At 35.6% G+C, this 23359-nt stretch overlaps 1 protein-coding gene and 1 non-coding gene across 2 annotated transcripts in view; both read right to left on the bottom strand.

Annotated features, from left to right (window-relative positions):
* Rgs22 (regulator of G protein signaling 22) overlaps window positions 1-23359 on the bottom strand; it is a 112284-nt gene that overhangs the window by 50807 nt on the left and 38118 nt on the right. The window contains exons 10-14 of the mRNA XM_078016868.1: window positions 20936-21110; window positions 16992-17125; window positions 11758-11872; window positions 10063-10188; window positions 9101-9202 (exon numbers count right to left, since the gene is read on the bottom strand). Of these exons, the coding sequence (XP_077872994.1) occupies window positions 9101-9202; window positions 10063-10188; window positions 11758-11872; window positions 16992-17125; window positions 20936-21110 (652 nt within the window). The remainder of the gene's footprint in view (window positions 1-9100; window positions 9203-10062; window positions 10189-11757; window positions 11873-16991; window positions 17126-20935; window positions 21111-23359) is intronic.
* Trnaa-ugc (transfer RNA alanine (anticodon UGC)) lies at window positions 4997-5069 on the bottom strand. The gene has a single exon. It is a non-coding gene; the product is annotated as a tRNA-Ala (tRNA).

Here is a 23359-nt window from a genome sequence, read left to right as displayed (position 1 = left end):
TTAGAAAATGATAGTGGAAGGCCTGGAGTCAGAACTCTAATTCTTCCACATTCAACAATTATGAAATGAATGGCCTTAAGAAGCATTCAGATTCTCTGAATCTCAGTTCTTCATCTATAGAATGGGGGTAATATTAATATCTACCTCTTAGTATTGTCAAGAATTAAATAAAAGTATCCACATAAATTTATTAGCACAGAACCTAACAGATAATAAACCTTAAATAAATGTTGTGTATGATAATAATTACAGAAATAATTACAGATCCTTTTCTGGTCCACAGTCCTATAGTGTTCAGAATCTTCTGACAGGATGCAAGTCGCTGGTATGTTATAAACATCAGGAACAGGAACAGGAATGAATGGGTAACTGTAAGCCAGAAAGCTGGCTGCTGTGAGTGTTCTTCCTGAATCCACTTCACTAGCAAACACAACAAAACAGGCTGCGAGGCAGAACCCTGCTGATTCTGTGCTCAGTGATTCATAGTGCTCAGGAATCCAAGCCTGACTGCTACTTGGGACACCATCTCTCTGGTAACAAAAACAAATAAGGTAACAAAGCTTAAATAGTAATTGCACAGCACTCAAGAAACAATGTAATGAGGAAGACACTGAAGTTTACCATGAAGCTATAAAAAGGTTCATGACTTTCCACACTCTATCGCCATCCAACTGCACCCCTCACCCATGCCCATTCATCTTTTAGGAAATACAGCTTGATTCTTAAAGCTGTCGCTGAGTGAAGAAATAATGAGCTCTGTAGTGCACCTGAAAATACACCAGTGCCTAGAAAAGGAGCACTTAGCTCATAGCACTTTAATGAAAATGTCAGGACCACCCTGAAGTATTTAAAACCTGTAAAAGCTAAGGTAGGAGAGGAGTTAAACAATTAAAGCAATAGATAACAATGAGCAAAGCAAAAAAAGCTTATTATCAGATACAAATCTTCAACACCACCCCTCTTATGCCACAATTTTTTTTTCAAATGAATCTATGAACACTCAAGGTTTTAGTTTCCTATAGTTAGCTCACATGTCACTAGAAAATATTGACAAGACAATGCAAATTTTATAGGAAAAGGGCTGCATGGTCTTTGTCTTTCTTGATCTTTCTAGGACTCTGTGGAAAAGTAGGCAACAAAAAGCACATTCTCCAGCCTTGATAGAAAGAGCTCTGGGGACAACAACTGTGTGTTGTTCACCAGCATGTTCCCAGCTCAGATCAGAGTCTAGCATAAAGTAGATATTTGATAAATGTTTATAAAAAATATCAATATACATTTTTAGGCTAAGCAAGTGAGTACTTGGAATTGCTGGTATAGCTGCTATCTGGTTTATGTTAATTTCCTATTTCTGCAGTAATAGAAACAGGAGCAGGAGCAAAGGGGACAAATGCGTTGACATACTTGGAGAACCCTCAAGCAGGACCACACTGAGTAACCTAACAGGAACATCATTTGAATCCACACTATATTGGAGATCACACAAAAGGAAACTGGATGATCTGAGGTTAGAAAGGATGAGGACAGCAGTAAATAATTGCTGAGTGAATACATGAAAGAATTCTGCATTATTATCCCATTTCATCTTCTGACTTTCTAAAAACACAATTGCCTTATATAGGTTTGATCTTTATTGGCTTAGGTTTTGTATTTCCTTTTTCTCTTGTGAACTGTTGAAAGCACACAACTGTTGACAGTATATAAACCCTGGAGCTTGAACTGACTTATTTAATGGGAACCCATCAAGCCACTTCTTTGTAGGAATGTGTGTAAATAGAAACAAGAGTCTCTAACCAGACCATTGGGACAGAGAGTATTTTCAAGCTGACAAATCCCTGGGTAGATGTCAGGGGTGTGACTTTCAAATGTCAAAGTTTCATCTAGCTATAGTTGGAAATACTGGCAAAATTTCAAAATTAGTCTGTAGTTGTTAATATGAATAAGAGAGTATAAATTTTTTAGTTGTTTGAGATGTCATCAAAAGAAAGATTTATTTTGTGTTACTTCACAAGGCATAAATAAGACCAAGAGAGCAGCATTTAGTTCAAAAAATGAGAAAAAAGGAAACAAATTTCCTCACTTCCATAGGTATTTGAAAACAGGTGGATGGCTTTTAAAATAAAATAGCCAACTGTTATCTGTTAGTAGAGGAAAAACTTATTCCATGTTCCACTAAAGATGCTGCTGTCTGTTTTTGTTGTCATTTCAAACATGATTGGAATATTTTAGTGAATTCTCTCTCCTTAGAGAATGAGCTCTTAAACTCGGGAATTTTGTCCTGATGACCTTCAGATCCACAAGGCATTACTTGGTAGTCTCTCATTGAATGTTAATAGGTAATCAACTAAATATTGTGAAAGAGATTCTTAAAAGGTTGTGATTCTATGCAGTATACTTTTATCTAAGTTGTATTCTGAAACTCAGAGTAAGTACTAGTATTGTTTGAATGAACAGCTATTGATAAGGGAGCTGTAGTTCTTCCATCCTATTTTCTGTAATTACTTCCAATTTTCTTTCTTCCCTATCACCCAGGTAATTGAAAGAATCATAACAACAATATTTATTTATTTATCCCATAGAGTGCTCTATACCACAAAACACTTTCACCTACACCATCTTATGAAATCCTTACAGAAGTCCTATGAGGTGGACGCAAGAACATTCATAGAGGAGGAGAGTTTCACACTGAAGCAGGGCTCTCTACCTCCAGATTGAGCAAAGTTTTGTCCTTAGCAATGTTAACATGTCAGAAATCTAATTTCCTTTTAGCTATACAAAATGAGAATAAAAAATATCTCATATGCTTACTATGGGTTTCACAAAAAATGAAATGTAGAAAATATATACTTTGAAATTGAATATAAGATAAATTACATTTTAATTTACACAAGGAATACGTATTTTCCAGTTCACTTTGTGCATAACCCTTCAAGGACCTTGGCAAATGTGGGGTCTCAGTGTAATATTTTTACCTCATGAGGGTCTGCCCAAGGCCTTGTCTCAGGTAACCTGTGGCTCTTGGTTTACCATGGCAGTCCCATTGTCTGTACATGCTTATACATTCCTTAATTCTGGCCCCTGGTGGCTTCCCTTGCCATCTCAGCCATACATTTAGAAAATTATAAATTTTATTGAGTATTTCTGTAAATTTTACAGAGGAACAGTTTTCAAGTAATCCAGGCTGCCAAAATATTAGAAAAAGAGATCTCTGGAAAAAGCAGTTGCATGTTTTCTTACTTAACATCCATAGTGAGAATCAGAAAAGCAAGTGACTTTAAACTTACCAAACCTAGGAGGCAAAAAAAGAAGTTTGCTTGTTTTTGCCTGGATTCTACATTAAAAAAAAAAAAGAAAAAATCTCCCAAGAATGTGTTACTGTGCATTTCCCCTCATGCGAGTTTGGTTTTCAAATTTACACACTGATGCACGGTAAGAAAGCAGCATTAAAAATGTGCCTAGATGAAGAACCATAGATAAAAATTCCACTAAAGAGCTCATAACTCAAAATTACAAAACACGCAAGGAAAGAATCCACCATGTCAGCAGAACTAATAAACAGCAGAATTAGTTCTTCCAAGAAACTACAAATCATAGAATTATTGAATACTGTGGGAGCCAGACTCCAAGTTGGCCCCCATGAACATAGTGTCTCCTGGTATCCAAACCCTTTTATGATCTCTCCCCAAGCATGGGCATGTGTGGCCTGCTTCTAACCAACAGATTACAGCAGAGGTGATGGTGCTGTATGTGATCACGTGTACACCATTGTATTCCATAAGATGGCAATGCCTGTCTTACTAAGGAACTCTCCTGCTTGCTGTCGTAGAGAAACGAGCTGCCATGTTGTGTGCTGCTACATGGGGAAAGCCACATGGCACAGGGCTAAGGGTGGCCTCTAGGCTCATGGCCAGCCAGAAACAGAGGCCCTCAGTCTGGCAGCTTGCCAGGAACTGGATGTTGCTAACAATCATGTGAACACGGAGGCAGATTTTCCCTTTCCATGTGGAAAAAAGCAGTCTAACTTTGATTACAGTCTTACAGAGGACCAGCAAAGCTGTATCCAGCATCCTGACCTACATAAACTGTGAGACAATAAATGTGTGTTGTTCTAAGCCATGAAATTTGTAATAATACTGCTACAGAGGAATAAATAACGAACACAGCTACCAACTCTAAAAATTGATTAAAATAATTGAAGACATTAAAAAAAAAGAATATGAGAAAAAAGACAAAAGAAAAAAACACCAGAAATATTTGTAAAACATGAATATAATATTTATTAATTAAAAAAATATAATTCCTAAAATGATTTAACTCAATAGGTAGGTTGAATAGTCAAATGAAATTTGCTGAAGAAATAATAAACAAACTGGAAAACAGATCAAAGGAAATTAATCGATTTCAATTTAAAATATAAAACACATTAAAATATGGGAAAACTTGAAAGGGAAGTTAAGAAAGATAAGATATATTCTAATCACCAACACCTGATCAGACTGGGAATACTAAAACCCAGAAAATAGAGAAGTAGAAAGACAGAAATAAATAATAGCTGAGGATTTTCCACAACTGCTGGAAAGTTGACTGATTCTTCAAATTCTAGAAGCAAATAAAACCCAAGAAAGATAGCTGTAGTACACACATGGAAGTAGAATACAGAACACCAAATTCAACATGTAAAAGCAGAGCCAGGTGCAGTGGCCCAGGCCTGCAGTTCTGGCTACTCCAGAGGCTCAGGGGAAAATTTAAAATTTAAAATTATTTGAGCCCATGACTTTGAGGCCAGTCTGGCAGCCTGTACAGCAGAGCAAGAACCTGTCTAAAAAGAAGCAGAAAAGACAAAAGAAGCCAAGCACAGTGGTGCGCATACATCTGTAATCCGAGAGTCTAAGGAGGCCGAGGCAGGAGGATCTTGAGTTCAAAGCCAGCCTCAGCATAAGCAAGGAGCTAAGCAACTCAGTGAGACCCTGTCTTTATTTTTATTTTTATTTTTTTTTGGTGGTGCTGGGGATTGAACCCAGGGCCTTGTGCATGCAAGGCAAGCACTCTACCAACTGAGCCATATCCCCAGCCCCAAGACCCTGTCTTTAAATAAAATACAAAATAGGGATTGAGATGTGACTCAGTGGTTGAGTGCCCCTGAGCGCAATTCCCAGTACTCCCACCCCCAGAAAAAGAAAAGGTTATGAAAGCAAACAGTGAGGAAAAGCATCTTAAAAGAAGCAACAGTAAACTCTTCAATAATGGCAACTGAAGCAGAAGACAGAAGAAAAACATCTTCCAGGTGCTGAGAGGAAACTGTCAGCCTACAATTCTAGATCCAGCTAAATCGTGAATCAGAATAAAATTCACATTCTCAGACAAATGAAACCTGAGGTATTTTTTTTACTACTAACGTACTCTAATGAAAAAACTACTCAAGGGTAGTCTTCAGAAAGTAAGCCTAAAGGAAGGAGTGTGATGTGAAAAGGAGTGGCCGCAAAAAATAACATTTGTGAATAAATTGGATACAAGCACTGACAGCACTAAAAAAAATGACGACTGCTTAGAGGGCATAAAACAAAATTAATAGAAAACATGTACATGGGCCTGGGATGTAGGTCAGGGGCAGAGCACTTGCCTAGCACAGATAAGAACCTGTGTCTAAACCCCAGCAATGCAAAAAAAAAAAAAAAAAAAAAGAATATAGGCTGTGGTCGTGGCTCAGTAGTAGAGTGCTTGCCTAGCATGTGTGAGACACTGGGTTCAATTCTCAGCACTGCATTTAAATAAAAAAAAAATAGAACATAATATATATATTACAAAAATTATATTTAAAATGAGCAATGAGCAAGGTATGGTAGAATAAAAGTTCTAAGATCCTAAATCATTTGAAATGACGATTAAGATATTTTTAGAAGTCTAACAATTAGACAAATTGTAATTTCAGTATCTGTGTTAAAATTGGAAGGGTAAAAGCAGAAATGGAACATGCAATTTCAAAATCAATAAAGAAAAATAGAATGTAAAATATTATTAATGCCCACACTTTGCAAAACACAAAGCCAAGGCTTATTAAAATTAACTTGACAAAATTTACCCAGCCAGCAACTAGCAGAATGTGACTTAAATTCATGTCTTTAAACTCCAAGTTCTGTGATTTTTTTTTCCTTCTATGTCATATAACTCTGACCTAGGTGATTCTTTAAAATAACACTAGATAACCCTGATATCTAGGCAAAAATTCCATACTACTATAGAATATCTTTATTTAAATAGCTTGTGGAAAAGTGTAATTTATTTATCTAGCAATCCTCTTATACACTCTTACCTGCCTTTTTACTCACTGCCTCCTGCATTTTTTTTTTTTTTTTTTTTTTGTGGGTGGGCAGAGGTTCCAGGGATTGAACTCAGGGAACCACTCAGCCACATCCCCAGCCCTAATTTTATTTAGAGACAGAGCTCACTGAGTTGCTTAGCACCTCCCCATTGCTGAAGCTGGCTTTTGATCCTCCTGTCTTAGCCTCCCGAGCCGCTGGGATAAGCGTATGCCACTGCACCTGGCTCATAAAATCCTTCTTCTGGACTCTAAGTTTTACTGTTCCTTCTCTCTTCCTCCTTCTCATTTCGTATTTTTTTACACTTTTTGTGTGTCAGTGTGTATACATATTTACAAACACATGTAATATGAATGTATCATGTTTACCATTTTTAAAAAACCTCAATGTGTATGCTATGGAGAATGGTAGATAATAAATGCATAATTTTTGTTAGGATAGCTTGAAAGACTCATAAAGATGTAAGAAGTTAGAAAAAGCAGTGGTACCCAGGTCTGTTTTTTTTTTTTTTTTCAATCGTCATGCTCTCTCACTGAAGCAAGCATGCACATTCAAAAGGTCTAGTATCTAGTTTTCAAATCTTCGAAGTTGTAGATGGTTCCCTGACAAGCCTTTCCAGTGTCAGAGATTTTATCTCTAAACAAAGAAGTGATTCCCTTTCTCCTTTGATTGGTTTACAGTTGTGCACTATGTTCTCTTGAAGGCATGCAATGAAAACTTCAGGGTATGCCCAACACAGTAGTTCAAACATTTGGACTTTTTAGTCATACTAAATCACTGTTACTATCCCTCCCCATCTAGTCTGTCTACAGATATTTCTATAATATTTCATGGGACAATAAAACTTCAGGATAAGTATACAGAAAATCATGTAAGTTCTTTGGAATCCACTCTTGCTCTCCTGGCATACAATTTGGCAGATGTAAGAAAACTATATAAATCAAGTCACAGCAACTTGAACATAGTGCCATCTAGTTACATTCTGCTAGTAGTAGCATTACTAGTCCAAAGATCCATATTGTAAATATATCCTTGAAGGAAACTATACAATATTTCCATTGTAAAGAAATGGGTGATATTTCCAACTGTGAAACAAACCTACAGGATTATGGCATTATAGTCAATTTCTCTATCAGGAGGCACAGAAACATTGGATAATGAAAACCTACACCAATTTGGACAACTGTTTCTCCTTCAAAAAATAAAATAAAACAAAGTAGCCATAGATGCAAGGAGAAAATACATCAAAAACTCACATGAATTTGCTCCTTTTATTTCTCCCTGTTTATTGCTAAAACCAAACGTCTCATTTGTTCCCTTTCTCCCCACAACTTGGCTTTAACTCCCAAAAAGAGAGCATGGGGGAAAAACTCAGAGGCCCTGATAATCTCAAAACAGAATAATCCATCTCTGAATAATCTAAACTGTCTGTGTCCTGTTTTATAATCATTTGTAACTAATTGAATACCACTACTAAGAATTAATAAGTATACCAAGCTTAGGAATTTCCTTCTTTACAAATGCATGGAAATCTGGTTATCATTAACCACCCCACCCAACTGCCCCCCTCCCCTGGCGGGGGGGGGGGAACTCCTGCTTCATTAAGCAGCTGAAGATTTTTGGAGGAGTACTCTTTGTAGAAGTGAAAACATAATAAAAATAACTGATGGTACTACAGCAGACAGGGGCCATGGGTTAGCGGGAGGAGGATAAACAGTGAATTACAGGTAAAGGATTAACAAGTAGAACAGTCAACTGTGTGGTCTCAGAAAATGGAACTGGTAAAAGAGAGATTAATTTCATGATTTCAAGGAGACATCTGGGCTATGTAGAAGCTGAAGCCCTGATTTTCACAGTAAAAAGTACAAAGCTCTGTCCCTGATTTACAAAGCAGAGTCATTCATGCCAGAGTCAGGGTGGCGGAAGAAACAACAGACATCGAGCAGTGCTATCTGATGTCCTGAATAAGATTATGAAATGATAAATAAAATGATGAAGCTGGTTTCCTCAGTAGTGTTTGGGGGGAGGTATTCTGGAATGGGCTATTCTGGGTTATAAGAATCACTTAAGTGATCAACAGATATAGAAGTGATGAGCAGTTTTCCAGGCTTAGAGACCTCTCTTCATAAAAAGATCAGAAGAGCCCAAGGATAAAAAAACCAAAAAGATAAGTCAGCTTGAGTCATAATTCTGTTCCCTTTCCTGCCTCCCCTCACCCAAAGAAGCCATTTTCTCTGAACCCCTTTCCAGAATCTTCTGTTCTTCCTTCTCTGTGAGACTTCAGGGTGGTCTTGAAACCACCCTGTGAATGTGTGCCTCACAGGGTGTGTAGCACAGAAGCCCAGGAGGCTGAGGGGCCTGGCGCAGCCAGCAGTGGAGGTATGAAGGAGGCTCAGAGAACACTGGTCAGGACTCCTGGTCACTCCAGTGACTCATTACAAGTCTTCTCTCAGGGTTTTCTTTTAAATCTCCCATAGTCAAAACAAAAAGGTATAAGTTAGAGGGGAGAAAAAAAGGATGAGATGTTCTTTATTGGAAGAACAAGTAGTTGGCAGCAAAGGGAAAACAGAACAAAACAAATAAAATAGATAAAACTGAAAACCCACAAATCAGATTACAAGACAATATTCTGCTGACATTTAAATAAAGTAATCCCCTGGCTACAATTTAACTGCTGCCTTTTTGCCTGTAATCCCAGATTTCTCTTGTTTGAGGCTGGACACAATTTTTATTTCTCTGTGTACTTAGAGCTTCACATGGACCCAGCATTATTTACTACTTACTTGTGCTTGCTTGCATACTTTAAAAGGCTGAAGTGTTTCTTGGTAGAAAAGCTGATGATAAGCTTGTAGGTCAAACCAAAAGTACACACAGTTCTTCCACAACTGCAGATGGAAAAAGAACATAAACAAGGATCAACCAATTATTAAAGCTCTACAAAGCTCTAATTTCAAATACAAATCACTGGTTAGTTCCTTGCTGTTACCATAAATCAGGTTCAATATATGATAGTTTTAATCATTTATCACAAACTGGCAATATGCAAAATATTTATTGGTATTGTCATTGGGACATTATATTTTTTTGCATGTATGCCTCTCACGTAATTAGTCATTAAAATAGTAAGTGTTCTAGTTAAAGAGTAACCACATGCTTCTGGCATGCAACCAAAATCTGAAGGCATTTTGATAGGAGCAAATGTATATTATAGCAGAACCAAACATTATTCTAATAATTGAGCCAGTGAAATAATTTTGCCTTTACTCATTGTAATTTGTAGAATTATTAAAAATTAAAGGATTGAGGGCTGGGGCTGTAGCTCAGTGGTAGAGCGCTTGCCTAGCATGTGTGACTCCCTGGTTCAATACTCAGCACCACATAAAAATAAATAAAATAAAGGTTCATCGACAACTAAAAATTTTTTTTAAAAAAAAAATTAAAGGATAGAAATCCACTTTAAAATATATTACACTGAGATGAAATTATTTGAGAATAAACCAGTGTTAGTAATGCAAGCCAATCTTGGTCTATCTGTATTTTACTTCTCTTTGTAATCTTAGTAGAGTAGTAAACCAAAGAGAATTATAATTGAGATGTTTAAATGTTTACTAAATATAAAATATTGACTTTCTTACCAGAGATGGGAATTTTACCATCAAATATATTTACTTGAACACTGAATTGTTTTAATTCCATTTATTTTTAAATGGAGCAAAATTATAAAATTTTAAATAATTCTTTTTACCTTGTTTCCTGAATCCTCACAGAATTTAGTAAAGAAAAATCCAGCTCTGTTTTCTACATACAAAGATTGCAATAAATTTTCCATGTCGTATCCTCCTAGGGCATCAATATTTGCTATGGTTTTAACCTAGATAACAAAACAGAAATCTATCATCCTCCCAAAAGCATTGTAATGTTTAATAGCATCGTACAAGTGGGTTTCCTAAGTTCTGCCAGCCTGTCATTTTCCCACTGTACTATGTTATTTTGTTTTGAACTATACACGTCATTAATGCAGTCTGTTTGCAGATGACTGTTAGAAGATTCATTTATGGAGCCAACTATAGCAGCAAAATTCATTCTTTTATAAGCCAATCTGATTTCAAACTCGATATCTTAAGTGACTTCCCAACCTCAATTGTTCACATTTTTCAGGCACAGTGATGGCATTTGAGAAGTCTTCCAAATCTCTGTTGGTGGCCTCTTCTCTCCTACTTATTTACTGTTATTTTAGCCTTGAGGTGCTGCTATTATAGCTACAAGAGGATATAAAAAGAACTATCTTCAAGGCCTCTCAGTGCTGCTCATTATCTGTCCTTAGGGAGTCCCTCTTTGGACAGTGCCACCCCGCATAGGTCATGGCCTACAGAGTGTAAAAGGCAATATAAGTTCTCATAAAACTCTGCTGTTTATGGCTTCTCTGCCAACAATGCTAGCAACACTAATGCCATCCTTGAAACATGGAGAGCTATTTCTCCAAACACAAGAGTGACTCCAGAATATGAGAGGGCATATGCTATTTGCATGAACTCTGTTATTTGTTCTGTGGAACTCAGATTTCTTTATAATCTTAAGTGGAGTGTGAAAAAATTTGGGATTTAATTAAGGCTCTTGCTCTCTATTGTATTGTCTCTCTACCTTTTTAACTGCCTGCCAAACAAATTCCAAGATAAGAATTTGATGTTTTATGATGTTTAACTATTAGCATTCCAAACTAAAAAAATAATTACTTTAGTAGGAAAAACAATCCTAATAAGAAAAAAGGAGAACTATTTGCTAAAAATAGAATAAAGTTACACAAAATTACAGCTAAGTGTTGAGACTATATTGGGGCTTCTGAGGTTTCTACTTAAAGTATAATACTTATGAAATCTTCATCTAGAACAGGTGCATTAAATCCATGTTATAAAGGTAGCTGTACTCTGGGAATACTCTGCCTTTTAAAATTTTTATATTTCCATGGGGGCTGAGGTTGTGGCTCAGCAGTAGAGCGTTTGCCTAGAAGGAGCAAGGCCCTGGGTTCAATCCTCAGCTCCACATAAAGAAAATAAATAAATAAAATAAAGGTATTGTGTTCAACTACAACTAAAAAATAAATATTAAAAAAATTTTTTATATTTCCAAAACCTAACTTCAAATATTATTTAATCAACACTTAAGAATTTAAAAATACTAAAGGGTGCTATTTTGTGTCTGAGGTGTCATCATACCCAAACCAGAACAAATAGTTCTTATAATAAGTGAAACATGAAACTTACTTACAAAAGGAAACATAGAGGACAGGAGAATTTTTATGTGAAAATCCTTTGTCAAGGAAAAAATAAAATGTGTTGCTTAGTAGAGAAAAATATGGTAAATCAATAAAAAAATTTTCTAACATCAAGGGATACAGACCAATGAGAGAGAGAGAAGATTATCTAGTCCTCAAAATACGTACCTTAGGTTCTTCTGTATAAGCAAATCTTGTATCCAGCTGGGGCTTCAGACATTCAGAAATGTCAGTAAAAGATGTTAAACGAATAACTTTGCTGCTTTCTGATATGTGCATTGACCTAAATTATTGGGATCAGAACCAATTGATCAACAAATTTTGTGCGCAATTGGTATATATGGCACCAAAGAACTTCCTCAAAATGATAGAGAATCTGTGAAAAAGATATAACTAACATCATACTTAATAGTGAAAGGTTGAATGCTTTTCCCTAAAATTGGGAACAAGGCAAGGATGTCTGTTGTTCTGCTTCTATTGAGCACTGTACTGGAGGGTTTAGCTAAGGCAATTAGAGAAGAAAAATAAATAAAAGTATCCTGATTGAAAGAAAAAAATTAAAACTATATTGATTTTCAGATAATATGCAAAATCCATTAAAAATATACTGGAATAAGTTCAATAAGGTCACAGGATACAAGATGAATATACAAAAATATAAATAAACAAATTGTATTCTGTAGACTAGCAATGAAAAATCCAAAAATGAAATTAAGAAAACATTTCCAGGGGCTGGGGTTGTGGCTCAGTGGTAGAGAGTTTGCCTAGCATGTGTGAGGCCCTGGGTTTGATCCTCAGCACCACATGAAGATAGATAAATAAAATTAAAGGTTAAAGGTACTATTATCCATCTACAACTACAAAAAATATTTTAAAAAGAAAAAGAAAACATTTCCATTTGCAACAGCCTCAAAGAAAGAAAACCCCCAAAAAATATTTAGGAACAACTTTAACAGAAACATTCTCTCCTAAATGTAGTGACTTTAACTATTACTCTGACTCACTCAAATCATTATACCCAAAATTTTTTTAAAGCCGCATTCTTTTTTTAATATTTATTTTTTAGGTGTATATATATCCAAATTTTTAAAAAGGGTAATCTATGGAATATTACACAGCAATTAAAGAAACATGCTGTAGATACTGGCAACAACTTGGATAGATCTCAAGGAAATTAAGAGTAAAAAAAAATCAATCTCAAAGGTTGCATTCTTCATAATCCCATTTATATAACATTCTTGAAGTGACAAAATTATAGAGTTAGAGAACAGCTTAGTGGTTGTCAGTGGCTGGAGGAAGGGGAAGGAAGGCAAGTGGTTGTAAGTATTAAATGGTAGTCCAAGAGATCCTTGTGATGGAACTGTTTTGTATCTAAAGTGGTGACAGTCACATGAAAATGCACCTGAGTTAAATTGTACAGAACTAAACACACACACACACACACACACACACACACACACACACACACTAAATGCATATAAAACTGATGAAATTTGATAAGGTAGCTGGGTTATATAAATATCAATTTCCTGGATCTGATATTGTACTCTAAATACACAAGATGATACCACTGGGGGATATTGAGTGAAGCATGTATGGGCTTTATATAATTCCACACAACTAAATGTGAATCACAGTTACTTCAAAATAAAAAGTTAAAAGTAGAGTGCTCTATAATAATTGGTTCATCTTCACCTTTGAAATATTCTTCTACCTGCTATCATTTGGTTTTTGTCTCTTGGAATTTACCTTACAAAAATTTTTTCAATAACTCTGTCATTCACAAATAAAAATGTATACTCTCTGGCATTAACTTGACTACTTTGCATTTAACATTCTTTTAAAATTCTTCCTTCCCTTGGTTTCTATGATCACCCTTTTTTATATGTTCATTTCACATCTCTCAGACTTTTTTGGCCCTCTATTCTGATTCTGTATTCTCTGTTTTATTGTAAAATTTGATAACTTAGTTCTTCTCCTTCTATTATACTCTTTCACTCTTGTGATCATCCCTCCATGCCCACACTTCAACTGCTTCATAAAGTATAATGCTTCCCAAATCTATTTATAGTTGATCTCTTCCCTGGACTCCAGACCTATATTTTGGACAAGTATCCCAATCTGTATCTTAATGTAGTTTTAATATTTTTTTAAAGAGAGAGAGAGAGAATTTTTTAATATTTACTTTTTAGATTTCGGCGGACACATCTTTGTTGGTATGTGGTGCTAAGGATCAAACCCGGGCCGCACGCATGCCAGGCGAGCATGCTACCGCTTGAGTCACATCCCCAGCCCCTGTAGTTTTAATTTTTTATGGAGATATACTTTATACTTTCAACACAAAATTTATGTTGGCAAGGATGTGGAAAAATAAGAACCCAACATGGTTTTATCTCATTCTTCAAAAGAACCCTATGCTCTACATTAATTCATTCAACAAATACTAGAACACATACTATGTGTCAGATACTGTACTCAACACCAGAGCATTCACCTAGGCAGTGACCCTAACTAAACTCATCTGCCTCCTCTAACCCTGTTTTTTCTCTTTCTGAACAGAAATTCACAGAAGTTAATGTAAAAATATTTTTTTAATATATGAAAAAAGCTCAAATTCAGTAAAAGTAATAAATGCAATTTCAAAAACCTATCTGAATATAAAAGGTAACATATACGTGTTTGTAATGGTATGGTAAAAAAGGCACTCTCATGCATGCCTTGGGGAATATAAACAAACTGTAACAATACTTCAGAAAGACAACTTGGTAATATCTATAAAAATTTTAAAAGTATGTGAACTTTGACCCAATTCTACTTATAGGAATTTATCCTATAGATATACATTTATATGTGAAATATAGCAAATGTACAAGAATATCCATTGTCATGTTGTCTGCAACAGCAAAAAATATTGAAAATAATGCCTTGTCCTTCAATAGAATATAAACACAATGTTTTATAAAATGAATGATAGTCAGACATAAGAGGAAACAAGATGATAAGAACAAGAAACAAAATAGATAATGGCACATCTATTGCTATAGTACATTTACTGCTATTTAAAAACTTCTAAGATTCATTAATAGAAAAAAATAAACAAATTACAGTATAAGTGTAGAGCATGCCATTTTTTTTTCAGTGCTTTGTATAAAACCGAGAGCCTCATAGTCTACCCCTGAACTCCACCACTGTCCCTACTATTTTTGAACTATGTGTATATTTGCATGTTTAAAAAACAATTTAATTTTAATAAGTGACTCAACAAATATCCACTTGATTTCTAGTACACAGAGAATAATCTCAAATTCTTTAATGTGACAGATAAGAAATTCCACATTCTGAACCTCATTTATCTTTTTAGCCTCTCTCCTGCTGTTTCATGTAATATATCCTAGTCATAACAATGTAGTTTCCAAAATTCCTATTTTCTGTGAAACACATGCCTATATATACATTTTCACTTGTTTCATCACCTGAAAAATGCCTTCATGGATATGCAATAAAAATCAACTAATCTAATGCAAGCAAAGTATCAACAACATAAAAACTGCCTGGTACAGTGGCACATGCCTGTAATCCCGGTGGCTCAGGCAGCTGAGGCAGGGGGTTTGAAAATTCAAAGCCATCCTCAGCAAATTAAAAAGGGCTGGGGATGTGGCTCAGTGATTAAGTGCCCCTAGGTTCAATCCCTGGTACAAAACAAAACAAATAAATAAAAAACCTCATTAATTGCTACTTTTGGAAATGATAAACAAGGTGATTTGACCAACTCTCACTCTGAGGACACTAGAAAAGCTGAATAAAATATAAAAATAAAACTGTTTAAAGGCATCTGAGAGCCAAAACCCAGAGGATAAAAACTCACAGAGGTGATTTTGTCATTGGAGAATACTTTTTCCTGAGGATTTGCTGATAATTAAGAGCATCTAATCAACTTAGTAACATGTCTGACAGAGTTCAGAGCACTGATAAGCCTTATGTACATTTTATTGGGAATTTGAAGGGTTATATCCTAGTAGCAAGGGTATACCAGAGGTAAACTAATACTATTATACTAGAGCTAAATTATGCTGCAGAATAATTTTGAGACATTTTTTGTCTCAGAAAAAATGCCATAATTGGATTAAGATAATGCTTAGATTACTATTGCCTGAGTAATCTGGTAAAAACAAGGAGAAAAAAAACCGACTTCTGGAAAATATAATGTGATATCTAAGTCTCAAACAAATCCTCAGATAAATTTTCAAATAAAAGGTATAGCATAAAATAAACAAAAATATGACATAAAAGCAGGCAAGTCAACAAGAATAAAAAAAAAACAACTAAAAATAGAACAATAGAAAAAGTCACAGGAGTTCCAGATATTAAAATACCAGACACAGACTTGAAACAAACTATGATTCAGGAAATAAAATAGAAGACTTAGAATTTCAGCAGAGAACTTGAAAAATATCAAATATGGCATAAAATAACTATAAAAGAATAAAAGAAAAATTATAAAAATAAAAAATAAAATAACTGAAATTAGGAGCGCAAAAGATTTAGACACCATTAAAGAGAGAAACAATGAACTGGAAGATAAATATCTGGAATAAAGTAGGATGAGACAATAGGATAGTATAGAGGCTTTAGAGGATAGATTGAAAAGGTCTAACATACATTTAATCAGAATCCCAGCATAAAAGGAGAGAAAGAGTGGGATAGAAGTAATATGAGAAGAGGTTATAGGTGAGAATTTTCCAAAACTACTGATTAAAGGCTTCAAAGCCACAGGTTTAATTACCCAGAATTGGCTACATAAAAGAAAATCCATACCTAAATACATCAGAGCAAATTGGCAAAATAATAATAATAAATAAACTGCAATAATAATAGCTCAGTGGTAGAGTGCTTTCCTAGCATATGTTCAATCCTCAGCACTATGTAAAAATACATAAATAAATAAATTAAATGAAGGTCCCGTGAAACTAAAAAAAAATTTTTTTTAAATACCAATAATCCCATTGGAAGTAAAGAACAAAAAAAGGTAAGTATGTTAACAAGCCTAAATTGATAAAATAATATGCTATATTAAGCGATGACAATATTGGAAAGTCTTATGAGTTCTTAAATTTGAGAAATATAAATTATTGAATAGGATAGAAAGCAATCTTCTCTGGGAAGTCCTTATTGTACAGCTCATGACAGGTCAAAGATTGGAGGTACCATCTATTAAAAAATTACTAACATATGGAATTACACTATTAATTTAGAATCTGTATATTAAGTATAAGCTTTTAATACTTATCAACTGAAATATAAGAACCCACATAAAATTAATGTACTAGTTTTCTACTTAATTTTTAAATTCTTCAAAATCTTACCATTGTATGAAAGCACTTGACACACAAAATTTCACCTACCCTTTCTCAATCCCGTCATCCTTTGAAGAAACTAGATACAAAGATTCATTCTTCAAAGGCTTCTGAGTTGCTGTTTTCACTCTAGGTAATTTCTTGGCAGATTTAGGAAGTTGTAATAAACTGAAGTCCTCTTTCTAAAAGTGGTAAGATAATGAACAAAATCAAAAAGTGAGCTAAATGGAAAAAAATAGAGAATAAAACATCATTCTGCACACAGACCTCAAATTTCTTTTGATCACTAGAGGACTTTTCTTTCACTGTACCCCCTTACCATGTTTCTTACTAAAATGGAAATTTTCTCCTTCCCCAATTCCCAGTTTTATGCAACCTGCAGAGTGAAATGCCATTACAAGTTAGATTTAAGGAAAGAAAAGAAGAGCCAAAAAATTGTATGTCCTGACTCTACTGCTGTGAAAGCAGAGTCTGCTGGAGGAAGCTGGAGGAAGAACTTGACACTTAAAAACTGTCTATGAAGATGACGACACACACGGAAGAATATGGATGATGTTAAAAGAAATAATCAATATAAAAGTAGAAATGCATTAAAATGAAAAATTCATAAGATGCCTATGAGAAAACAAATAATAGTTACATAGAAGGAGATAATATCAGAATGATTTGTCTCCTATTTCCAAATTTATAGTAGTTTTATTGTTTTTATATTTGTGATATTTTATTATCCAGAACTATAAAGTGTATATATCCTCTACCATACCTAACAACTACTAATAATTTTTAAGGATTCTACAAGCAAAATTATTTGCCTAAGTATGTTCTACATATAGATTCCTAGATATCAGGGCTCCTAGTCTCCTTTAGTAATCCAGAACACAGCATGACATTAATCAAACACTCAATAAAAGAAAGGCCCCCATAGGAAGTTGAGCTTAAGTAAGAGTGGTCCACTTTATGCTTTAGATATAGCCCTTGCTGCTCTGCCACTGCAACTTATTTTTAAAATGGACAAGTAGCTTTCTCTTTCTCTCTCCAGTTCCTCCCTAATCTCTCCCCTTCCCTAATCTATGGGGAAATAGGACTACCTTTCTTCCCCAGTTTAGGCAGATTTATCTGTCCTTGAGTACACACTCCCCACAGGAAGGAAGTAATCCAGACTTTGGGGAGGGCAATTAACAAGTAAATTACCACTCCAACAGAGAACACGTGGAAAGTAGCTTTTGAATCATCTCTTTAAAGCCCCCTGTTCCTGCTGATGGGCAGAATCACAGTGTTTAGGATGGGAGTCCCCTGTGTTCCTCCCTTGCTAGCAAAGCAAAAAACCTTTTTTTCTTTTTCCCTTTGTTACTGTGCCTTTGTTACTAGATTAGCAATGGGGACAAAGACCAAGCTTTCAATGATACTTACAGTTAAACATAGAAAAGTAATCGAATTTATAGAAAAAGAAAATAGAAGTGTGGTTTCCAGGAGGGGAGGGAGAGTAGGGGGCATTGTCTCCAATGGGTGTGCCGCCAGACTTGCAAGATGCAAAGTCTGACACTCTGTTCCACAAAAGTGGACAGCCACGACACAAGTATTAACTGTACGCTTAAACATAGCAGAGATGATGTCATGCCATGTGCTTTTTACCATACACATGCACACACAAAATTATAGTGTATCATACAGAGAGAAACCCAAGTTAGAGTTTTTGAGCTTGCTGGCTTGGGTGGGAGCTAGAACAGGGATAGGGGTGGGCGGGGATGGGAGCACCGACAAGAGAGCAAATAGAATTGAGGAAGAAGGTAGAGGAAGAAACTGTACCATGACTCTGATGGCGGTTATACATTGTACACTTTTGTCAAGGTTCACAGAACTATACACTGAAAAGGGCATCTTTTATTGTATAGGAATGATATCTTAATTTTTGAATGGGAAAAAAAAATGGCACTGAGTGCTTTCTACCAAGGAGAGAGTGTGAGATCAGAAAGCACTGTCCAGCTACAAAATATCCAGGACAACAGATGGTGCTAATTCTCTGGAAGCCAAAGGCAACAGAGGAGAATCCATGTTTCTACCACTTTTTCACACAAGCTAATCTCTCTCCCTTCCTTTGGCAGTGTTCACTTATTCAAGGTCCTTTTCTTAACCACATCTTATTTTCTTTCCCCAGTACCTCTCCATTTGAAGTTGTTGTTTATGCAAATGTTTGTATGCTCTCAGTGATATGTTCCCTGAAGTCTGCCTCCAAGAAGTGTGCTCACCTAATAACTGGGTTGCTGAGTCACATGGGCGAACCAGGAGGAGTAATCAGTGGAGTGGCATACAGTATAGCCACAATATGCAAAGGAAGCCAGGAAGAAGTAAAAACAATGATGAGCAAATACTTGTGCACTAAAGACACACTAACTCCCAGTGTGGTCCCCCCACTGCAGCCTCATGAGAGGCAGCCATTTAGAAATGAAAGCCTTGGGCCCACCCCAGAGCTACTGAACCCTGATCTCTGTTGAAGACCAGGAATCTGTTTGAACAAGGTCTTTGGTGATGCTTAGCGTGCCAAAGCTTGAGAACTAATAGCCAGTAGCTGTGCTTCCCATACAAATCACCTGGGAATCTTTTAAAAAGGCAGGTTCTAAAACATGGCCCTAGTATTCAAGGAGGGTTGAGAACCCTCCAAAGCAACTCCCTGTTTTTTCAGTGACCCTGATCTATTCCAGATCAATTAAATCAGAATTTCTGAAAGTAGGATTCAGGCATTGGTATGTTTTAAAATTTCTCCATGGACAGAAGAATTGTAATGTCTCTCTAGCTCTAAAACACTATTTGTAGAAGTAAAACATTCAAAACCTCATTATACATCTTCCTGCCTTTAAAAATAAAATATCCTGAATATAAAGAAGAGGCTGTGTATAGTCAATGGCAGTCAACAATCTGCAATATCTTTAAAGCCAACTAAGATTAATTAGGCTTCTTATTATTGAAATGAAGGTACAGTTATTGCTTCTCTGTGCCAAAATACAAAGGACTATTTATTTATTCTATTTAAAGTCAGTTAATTTTTCTTCTCTTTTCAGATTCTCTCCTTATCTTCTATATATGCAGGTAGACCCAATACTTTTATTTTTATGTGATGTTGAGGATTGAACTCAGTGCCTCACACGTGCTAAGCACTCTACCACTGAGTCATAGCCCCAGCCCTCCCTTGATCTTTTTATGCTGGCTTATTCTTCCTCAGATGATGGAAACTCACTTCCTGTAATTCTGCTGTTGCAACTTCCCATTCATTCTTTCAATTTACTAACCAGTAATTACATATCAGGCCCTGTTTTCCGGCACTAAGGACAAACAGGTAACAAAGAAAAATCCCTTATATTCTATAGGAGGTAAAACACAGTAAACAAACAGATCACATGCTCTTAAGCACAAAAAAGGAAAATAAGCAGGGTGAAGGGCACACACAGAGCTAGATGGATGTGTATGGTATTCTACATAAGTGCGCATACAGAAGAGTCAAGGATTAAGTGATATTTGAGCAGACATCTAAAGGAGATGGGGGAGGCCACGTGGACATCCGGAGGACAAGTGCTTCAAGCAAAGAGAACAGAAGGTGCAAAGCCTGAGGTTTTTATATGATGTATCAAAGAGGAAAAAAAGGGGGGGACCAGTGTGGTTAGGATAGAGTAAGTTGGAGAAGAGGGTAGGAAACAGGGTCATTAGGACGGCAGGGGCCTGTATAGCTACACAAAGAATGGATTTTATTCTGAATGGGAGAGGAAGCCAATGGAGAGTTTGAGCATATGAGTGACATAATCATACATTTTAAAACCATCACTTTTGCTGCTTTGTAGGCTACAGATTGTAGATTTTTCCATTTCCTAACTGTGGCAGCATGTCCATTGGGACCCACCAGCACTCCGATAAAGCATGTGATAAAACCAATAGGAGGATCAGTGTACAACACTCAAGCATGGATATTTAACTGAAACCAAAGAATAGACTGGACACCCTACCTGGACCTCAGTTATATGCGGAATGCAAGATTTAGGTCTTAATGGCAAGAGGGTTGCCATTTGTGGAAAAGGATCAATATCTTTCCTTGGTTTCTCTTGACGGAGGTGCCAGAATTTCAGTTCAGCTGTAGCGTGTTTTGTTGAGGGTGAATGAGTAACACAAAATCTTGGTGCCCTGTTTATTGGAAAAACAAATTTAAGATTAGAGATATTAAGATTAAATTAGACAATAAGCCTCAAAAACAAAAGCCTACAAATAATCTTCAATCAACAATCAATCTTAGTATATCCCTTTTCTAATAACTTCTATTCTTCTGCTCCCTAGTCTTAAAAAATATTTTTCTAATGTCAACTGCCTGTGATTCTATTTGCTCATATAAAAAAGCAATTGTGCAAGAAAATATCATAAAATAATCTAAGTTATTATCTGATTGATAAGAAAAAGAAACATATATTGAAGGAAGATTTAAATAACATATTTTCTAGTAAAATAAAAAAAGTACTGTGATAATTTTAAAGCAGTTTAGTATTTATAGTACCAATAAAAAATTGGTAGAATGGTGAATTAACATTTTTAGACATTATAAACATTTTTTTGTAATGCTCAGATATGCTACTAAAGTGGGTTATGATTCAAGTTATCTATTTGCAAGTCTTAAATTTGAAGATAGTAATTAATTTTACAACAATTTATATAATTGAAAGACCAATTCTACTGCAAGAAACTTAGGAAGAAGAATGTCTGGCACAATGTCAAGGCCACACTTAATTGGTTGGATATCCTGGTACTCAGTCTGTGGGTTAACTATTGTACACGAGGTTAACTCCAGCTGTCAAGGCCTGTGGCTAATTGGTTCTTGGACCAGGTTTCCCCCCAGATGCCACAGCCCAAGGACTAATTTTTATTCCATATTACAGGACCTGGCAGAAAATTACTTCCCTTTATGACAGGAAGAAGGTAGATATCTTCTCAGTGAGAACAAAGCAAGAGTGGAGGAGAATCCACAGTCCAAAAGTAGCTTAGAATCAGGAAGCATCCCATGTAATCTCTACGGTCATGGTCATTCTATCCTACATTTCAGAAGCTTTATTTAGCACACTTGGAGATATCCAAAATTACTTCCTTTCACTTGTGAATCAGTAAGTGGGCACATCCAGAAATGCCTTATCAAATACATCACACATCTGATGGCCAGGAAATGTAGGTGCCTCAATTTTATGATTAATATCATTAAAGTATCTTGATTTGACTCCATAAATCCTTACTGCCTTTACCATTATAATTTTACACTCATTTCATTCACATAACATTAGTCTTTGATTAGCCATTATGTGAATTCATCCAATAATATGGGCCATTTCGCAGTGAGTCCGAAACTAGTACTGTACTATTTTTGATGCTGCCATTGTATAAGTTCTTGTGTATATTTGTACACACCTTAATTCTCAAGTTCTTGTGAGTGGGAGAAATCTATTTACAGTGTATGTATGTGTGTATGAGTACTACTCAGAAATACAAAACAACAAACTCTTGATACATACAACTTAGATATATCTCAAGACAATTGCATGAGTTTTTAAAAGCTAATGGCAAAAGATTACATATAATTTTATTTACTAGTGGTTTCCAGGAGTTAGGGATAAGGGGAGAGAGAGAGGGTGTGGGGTGGTTATAAGAGGGCACTACAAAGAAAGCTTGTGATATCCTAACTGTTCTGTATCTTGATTGTGCTGGCACATGCATAGATATACAAAGTGATAAAGGAACTAAATACACACACAAATGAGTACATGTAGAACTGGTAATATGTAGAAAAGATGGACATATCCTATCAATATTAATCTCTTCACTGTGATATTGCACTATAATTATGCAAGATGTTACCATTGGGATAAACTGAATAAAATTTCCATGTGAATATTCAATTATCTCACAACAAAAAATCTACAATTATCTCAAAACAAAAAGTGTAATTAATAAAGGAAAGCCTCCCCGTAGAGGTAATGTTTTATTAAGTTGGATCGTGTGTGCACATGTACCCACTATAGTATAATTTATACTTTTCTGTATGTCTTAAAATATCAAAGAATAAATTTTCTGACGAAAAGAACAGAACATTAAATATAGAAAAGTACAAAGAATGTACATAATCTATAATACTTAGGTGGGAGATGATGTCAGAGAAGTGGACAAGGAACAAATCATGATTACCTGATTTACTTTTTTTTTTTTTTTTTTTTTGGTACCTGGGATTGAACTCAGGGGCACTCAATCACTGAGTCACATCCTCGGCCCTATTTTGTATTTTATTTAGAGACAAGATCTCACTGCACCTCACCATTACTGAGGCTGGCTTTGAACTCGCGATTCTCCTGTCTTAGCCTCCAGAGCCGCTGGCCTGTGCCACCACGCCCCTCCTGATT

Source organism: Ictidomys tridecemlineatus, chromosome 7 (assembly GCF_052094955.1).
Source record: "Ictidomys tridecemlineatus isolate mIctTri1 chromosome 7, mIctTri1.hap1, whole genome shotgun sequence".
Taxonomy (NCBI): domain Eukaryota; kingdom Metazoa; phylum Chordata; class Mammalia; order Rodentia; family Sciuridae; genus Ictidomys; species Ictidomys tridecemlineatus.
Note: the sequence above shows the minus strand (reverse complement) of the source record. Positions and strands in the feature narration are given on the sequence as shown.